The sequence below is a fragment of the Orycteropus afer genome, unplaced genomic scaffold (genome assembly GCF_000298275.1).
Source record: "Orycteropus afer afer isolate SDZICR_OR568_19922 unplaced genomic scaffold, OryAfe1.0 scaffold00397, whole genome shotgun sequence".
Classification (NCBI taxonomy): domain Eukaryota; kingdom Metazoa; phylum Chordata; class Mammalia; order Tubulidentata; family Orycteropodidae; genus Orycteropus; species Orycteropus afer.
The window spans coordinates 1,979,963-1,987,451 of record NW_006921984.1 but is presented as its reverse complement, the minus strand read 5'-3'; the positions used below and the strand labels follow the sequence as shown (position 1 = coordinate 1,987,451).

At 37.2% G+C, this 7,489-nt stretch overlaps 1 protein-coding gene across 1 annotated transcript in view; it reads left to right on the top strand.

Annotated features, from left to right (window-relative positions):
* MKLN1 (muskelin 1) overlaps window positions 1-7,489 on the top strand; it is a 224,197-nt gene that overhangs the window by 182,700 nt on the left and 34,008 nt on the right. Inside the window, exons 14-15 of the mRNA XM_007953479.2 lie at window positions 1,469-1,583; window positions 6,593-6,732. Coding sequence (XP_007951670.1) covers window positions 1,469-1,583; window positions 6,593-6,732 — 255 coding nt within the window. The remainder of the gene's footprint in view (window positions 1-1,468; window positions 1,584-6,592; window positions 6,733-7,489) is intronic.

Below are 7,489 nucleotides of genomic sequence, written 5' to 3'. Positions count from 1 at the left end.
GAGAGTGGGCAGCTCCCAGAACATTGTTTAGTGCCGCTCCCAACAGAAATACTCCAGGTGGACAACTTCAGCAATCAGGAGCTCCTCAGTTGCTCATAGAAAATCCCACCTTGGAGTTTACAAAGACTTATGGGTAGAAAAGCCATACTAAGTAATTTACTACACCGCAAACATTCATTAAGGTTGCTGTTGGTTTATTGAAAGAAGTGGGAGATTAAAAAACTTATGTTAACATGTGATGTTGTACATTGAAAAATCAATATGAAGGGGGTCAATTAATGCCTACATATTTGATGACCTTCAGTGAATGGAGTTTATCTCTGAGTTATTCAATTTGTAGATTGTTCCTGGCCCAGGAGTCAAGAGAATTGTGTTACAGTCTAGATCCTGCTACCAAGTAGATGTGTGAACTTGAGGATAATTTTTTTTAAAGCATCCCCACATCTTGGCATTATCAAATGAGGATGGTTGACTAGAGCAGTGTCTTCCAAAGTATGTTCCAAGAACCACTATTCCTAGACGATATCAGCTGCTGCTGGAAACAAGGTTCTTTTAGCCCATAAACTAGTGAGCAGCTGTGCAAACAGATAGCTCTGGTCTGTAGAACCTCTCACAACTTTTGATATGCTAATGTTTGTTGTGACTCTCCAAGGGGCTGGGTGTTACTGTTTAGCATTTCCAAACCAGGACCCTTTTGTCATAGGCACGGTATAGTCCTGGTGCTGCACATTTTGCTCTGGGAACCATAGCCTAGAGGATGTAGCTCTAAACTCTGATTGCTCCGTGAGTAAGTGTGCTCCACAGCAGAGGCACTTCAGAGAGACCCCCTCCATCGGGTGATGGAGGGTGTGCTCAGCAATGAAGGAGTTCGTTATTTTCTAAATGGGACATGTATGTACTGTTGAAATGAGAATAATCAACTCTTTTTTATTGTGAATAGATAGACCTTTAGTTTGAGCCTTTATGTATGCTGTCCATGTTCCATTATACAAGATAGATTATTCTTAAGTGAGGTTTTTTAGTTAAAAAAAAAAAATTCTATTGTGGTAAATATATATGAAACAAAACATTTGCCTTTCAACATTTTTTACATGTACATTTCTGTGACGTTAATTGTGTTCATCACCACTATCCATATCCAGTTTTTTCCTTCACCCTTCATAGAAGCTCAGTGTCCCCAGAGCATTGAGGACCTCTTTCCTCTTTCTTTTTCCATCTTACCCAGGCAACCACTCATAACCTTTAGTCTCTGTGTAGAGTGAACTTTTTGAGGGTTGATTAATTCAGTGAACTTCAGTTCCAGCAGGTTCAGATTATTTTGAGAGTGACTGGAACTTTAAGATGGCATTTGAGCAAATTTATATGTTCATAAGTAGATGTGCAGTTCATCTTTTTACTATAATTATATTTACATTATGTTTGTTGCTGATTATCTACCATAAAGTGGCTTAAAAGGAATGTCTTGCAGGTCTTGTGTGTATAAGAATGATCAAGCTGCAAAGGAAAATCCAAGTAAAAGTCTGCAGGAAGAAGAGCCGTGTCCCAGATTTGCCCACCAGCTTGTATATGATGAGTTACACAAGGTATCCGAAACACATTTACTTGCAAACTTCCACAGCCTACCGTCAGAAAGAATCCCAAAATATAACTGTTTCTGATTGTTTATAAATGAAATTGAATAAAGAGTTTTGATACAAAGCAGTCATTCAATAGAATACGTAACAGATATTCAAACCGCTTCTCCCTAAAGTTCCTTAGGAGGAGAGACATGCTGCGTAGTTTATAAGTTCTGTCACTTCTCATTTTTTTGAAAGTCACTGCCTGTTTCTTAGCTGCATACTTAGGATACATAATAAATGAAAAACCAAACTCACTGCCATTGAGTTGATTCCTACTCATAGTGACCCACATTGGGTTTCCAAGGCATAAATCTTTACAGAAGTAGATTGCCCCATCTTCCTTCCACAGAGTAGCTGGTGGGTTTGAACTCCAGCCTCTGGTTAGCAGTTAAATGCCTTAGGCACTTCGCCACCAGAACTCCTGAATAATCAAAACCAAGTAAAAGATGTGTGGTTTTCAACATTTGGGTAGCTTGTCCCATGATATAAAAAGGAACTGGTATATAACTTCTTGGTTTTAGATTTTACTATTTCTGTAAGAAATCTTTTTATCTTTATTTTTCCTTAGTATGAATGGCATTTCTTTTCCATTGTGTGTGTGCCATTGAGTCAATTGCAACTCATAGTGACCCTGGATGACAGAGCAGAACTATCCATAGGGATTCCTAGGCTGTACTCTTTATAGAAGCAAATCACTAGATCTTTAATTTCGCAGCTGAGCACTTAACTGTTGCACCACCAAGACTCCTTATCTTTTCTGTTAGCCTAGTGAAAATAATACTGGTTCTGAAGTTTTATGGTCACTAAATATTGAAAGAAGTTTCTTTAAGTATTACTCCCTTAAATTTTATATGTGGTTTAGTAATTTGGACTTAGGTTATATAGTAAGTTACTGACAGAGTCTGTGTTCTTTCTGTAGACCAGAGAATCTTATTTAAATTTTATGTTGTATAGCTTGAGACCTCTATATAAAAGATACAATAGTAAAGAGTAAACACCATTTCTCTTAGTATCTCCCAAATTATAGGATAAATTAATTTCCATATGTAGGATAGAAATAATATCTCTATTGTATATGACCATTGAATAGAAGTCTTTCAAATTCCAGGAACTGCTTCAGTGATTTGCATAAGTGCAGAATATCATTAAAACAGTAGTTGATGATTTATATAGACCTTCAGTTAGAATAGAACAGTGAAACTATTATCACATTCCTCTTACATTTCTTTTTTAATATTAATAATAGAATAACATTTTTGAAGTTATTTTACAAATTACATGTGCCATTTAGTATTTGGCATTATACCTAAAGGAAAATTAAGATGTTTAGATTAAAGTTTCTAGTTCACTATTGCTACCAGTTGTCTGTCAGTTTGTCATACTGTAGTGACTTGTGGGTTGCTGTGAGTCTGTTACCCATGGTGGACAGGTTTCAGCGGAGCTTCCAGACTGAGACAGACTTGCAGGAATGAAGTGGCCATCCACTTCTCAAAGAATTGGTCAGTGAAAACCTTACGAATATCAGTGAAACACTCTCTGATATGTTACTGGAAAACTTTATGAATAGCCCTGAAACATTGTCTGATAATGTGCTGGAAGATAAGCCCCTTAGGTCAGAAGGCACTCAAAATATGACTGAGAAAGAGCTGCCCAATCACAGTAGAACCAGCCTTAATGATGTGGCTGGAGTAAAGCTTTCGGGACCTCCATTTGCTGCTGTGGCATGATTCAAAATGAGAATAAACAGCTGCAAACATCCATTAATAATTAGAACATAGAATGTATGAAGTATGAATCTAGGAAAATTGGAAGTTGTCAAACATGAAATGGAATGCATAAAGATTGATCCTAGGCATTAGTGAGCTGCGGTGGACTAGTTTTGGCCATTTTGAATCAGAAAACCATATGATCTACTATGCCAGGAATGACAAACTGAAGAAGAATGATGTTTCTAGATCTATCCTGAAGTACAATGCTGTCAGTAATAGGATAATATCCATAATTTCCATATGCCTACAAGAAAGACCAGTTAATATTACTATTGTTCAAATTTACACACCAACCACCAAAGCCAAAGATGAGGAAATTGAAGATTTTTACCAACTTCTGCAGTCTGAAATTGACCAAACTTGCAGTCAAGATCTGTTGATTATTACTGGTGATTGGAATGCAAAAGTTGGAAACAAAGAATAATAACTCATAGTTGGAAAATATGGCCTCGGTAATAGAAATGATGCTGGATAGCACATGATAGAATTTTGCATGACCAATGACTTATTCATTGCAAATACCTTTTTCAACAACACAGACAGCTGCTATACACATGGACTTTGCTAAATGGAGTGCACAGGAATCAGATCAACTACATCTGTGGCAAGAGGTGATGGAAAAGCTCAGTATTTTCAGCCAAAACAAGGCCAGGAGCTGATTGTGGAACAGAACATTAGTTGCTCATATGTAAGTTCAAGTTGAAGCTGAAGATAACTAAAACAAGTCCATGAGAGCCAAAATATGACATTGATTATATTCCTCCTGAATTTAGAAACCATAAAACGAATAGAGTTGATGCATTGAACACCCATAACCAAAAACCAGAGGAATTGTGGGATGATACCAAGAACATCATCCATGAAGAAAGCAAAAGATCATAAATAGATAGGGAAGGGGGGTAAAAAAAAAAAAACCACCAAAATGGATGTCAGAGGAGACACTGAAACTTGCTCTTGAATGGAGAGTAGCTAAAACAAATGGAAGAAATGACCAGATAAAAGAGCTGAACAGAAGATTTCACAGAGCATCTCGAGAAGACACTGTCAGTTATTATAACGAAATGTGCAAAGACCTGGAGTTAGAAAACCAAAAGGGAAGAACACGCTTGGCATTTCTCAAGCTGAAAGAACTGATGAAAAAATTCAAGCCTCGAGTTGCAGTATTAAAAGGTTCTCTGGGCAATATATTGAATGATGCAGGAAACATCAGAAGAAGATGGAAGGAATAGAGTCACCAACCATTGTACCAAAAAGAATTGGTCAATGTTCATCCATTTCAGGAGGTGACATAGAATCAAGAACGAATGCTATTGAAGGAAGAAGTCAAAGCTGAACTGAAGGAACTGGGGAAAAACAACAACAAAGGAAAAAAAAAAAAAAGCACTGCAGTTGAGTTGGATCCAACGCATAGCAACCCCTCCTCAGTTTTCCAAGGTAGCATCACTAAGGGAGTAGATCACCTAATCTTCCTTTCGAGGAGTGGTTGGTGGGCATGAACCTCTAGCCTTCTGGTTAGCAGTCTAATGCCTTAGGTACTATGCCACCAGAGCTCCTGGGGAAAAATAAGGTTCCAGGAATTGAGGGAATGAGCATTAAGTTGTTTCAACAAATGGATGCTGTGCTGGAGGCACTTACTCATTTATGCCAAGAAATTTGGAAGACAACTACCTGGCTAACTGACTAGAAGAGATCCATATTTGTACTCATTCCAAAGAAAGATGATCCCACAGAATGTGGAAATTATCAAACAATATCATTAATATTACATGGAAGTAAAATCTTACTGAAGATAATTCAAAAACGGATGCAGCAGTATATTGACAGGGCTGGATTCAGAAGAGGATATGGAATGAGGGATATCACTGCTGATGTCAGATGGATCTTAGCTGAAAGCAAAGAATACCAGGAAGATGTTTACTTACGTTTTATTGACTATGCAAAAGTATTCAATTGTGTGGATCATAACAAATTACAGATAACATTGAGAAGAATGGGAATTCCGGAACACTTAACTGTGCTTATGAGGAACCTGTACATAGACCAGGAGGCTGTCGTTTGAGCAGAACAAAGGTATACTTCATGATTTAAAATCAGGAAAGGAGTGTGTCAGGGTTGTATCCTTTCATTATACTTATTCAATCTGTATGCTGAGCAAATAATCCAAGAAGCTGGACTACATGAAGAACAACGTGGCATCAGGATTGGAGGAAGACTCGTTAACAATCTGCGATATGCACAATACGACCTTGCTTACTGAAAGTGAAGATAACTTGAAGCATTTACTGATGAAGATTAAAGACTACAGTTTGTAGTATGGATTACATCTTAATACAAAGAAAACAAAAATCCTCACAACTGTACCAGTAAGCAGCATCACGATAAATGGAGAAAAGATTGAAATTGTCAAATATTTCATATTACTTGGTTCTACAATCAATGCCAATGGAAGCAGCAGTCAAGAAATCAGATGACATATTGCACTGGGCAAATCTGCAAAAGACCTCTTTAAAGTGCCGAAGAGAATGGTATACTTTGGTCATGTTGTCAGAAGGTACCATTCTCTGGAGAAGAATATCATACTTGGTAAAATGTACGGTCAGTGCAAAAGGAGAAGGCCCTCAAGGAGATGGATTGACACAGTGGCTGCAACAACGGGCTTAGGTATAGCAAGGATTGTGAGGCTGGTGCAGGACTGGACAGTGTTTCATTCTACTGTACTTAGGGTCGCTATGAGTTGGAGCCAACTCAACAGACAGCAACAACAGTTTGCTGTTGACCTTCAGTGATTCAACGTGTATGTTAGAAATTTTTTAAAGTAGTATTTGTTATTATGGTCAATACTTGAGTCATTGGAAGTCCCTATTATGTGTTATCTTCAGCTAACTCTGTGTCTTGAGTTAGCTTCTCACTAATGCTGCTTTTTTTTCTCGTCTTCTGCTATTATTGTAATTGTAGTGATACAATTTCCTTGAGTACAAAATATAATTTAGAAAATAGCTTCTATGATTTAAAGTAAAATGGAAACTTGAGAAAAATCCAGAAAAGTCTTTGGTGAAAATGCAGAATGTTTTTATTTTGTATATGAATAAAGCTATGGAAGTTGCCTTTTAGTTAATACTACCAAAATGAAGAAATTTAATTATGCCTGTAGCTTCTTGAGCTTGCATACATTTTAAAAAAACTGATTTGTTTTGTCTGTTGTAGGTTCATTATTTATTTGGTGGCAATCCAGGAAAATCCTGTTCTCCAAAGATGAGATTGGATGACTTCTGGTCTCTGAAGTTGTGTAGACCATCAAAAGATTACTTACTGAGGCATTGCAAATACCTCATAAGAAAACATAGGTATGAAATGATTCACTGAAAACTGTTTTATTTGCCATTATCAGCCATTGCTTGTGCTACCTAAGCAATGGAGGTGTGACTTTCTCTTTGGAAATTTGATAACGTGACAATGTAAGTACTGTGAATATCATAAATTTTGTAGATACCCTACTGTTCACTTATTTTTGATTTTCTCTTTCAAAGTAAGATACAAAGTAAAGATACAGAAGAAAACAAAACAAAACTCACTGCCTTCAAGTTGATTTCAACTCATAGCGACTCCCCTTGGGTTTCCGAGGCGGTAAATCTTTACGGAAGTAGATTGCCCAGTCTTCCTTCTGTGAATTGGCTGGTGGGTTTGAACTGCCAGCCTTCTGGTTAGCAGTCAAGTATTTGAATCAGTACATCACCAGAGCTCCCCAAAGATACATAATGGTGCTAAATTTCTGCATACAGAGCAAGTGATCTGATTTAGGAAGTTTTGCAAGTGTTAAAATAATGAATGGAAAGTTTCTTGAAGGTGATGCATCTACCTGGGGTACCTCCAGGCCTAACCACTACACATTAGACCAGCTCTAAATTGTTGACATATGCCCACCTGTTGATAACTCTTTTACCAGTAATATGGTGATACAGGTGACTATAGTATCTTTCTCATTTCTTGTTGTAGAATACAACTTCAAAATATGGCTATACTCACATCATTACCTTTGCCATTAAATTGCAAAATCATAGAATCAAACATTATCATATATATCTCCTGTGTCACATTTGCTTT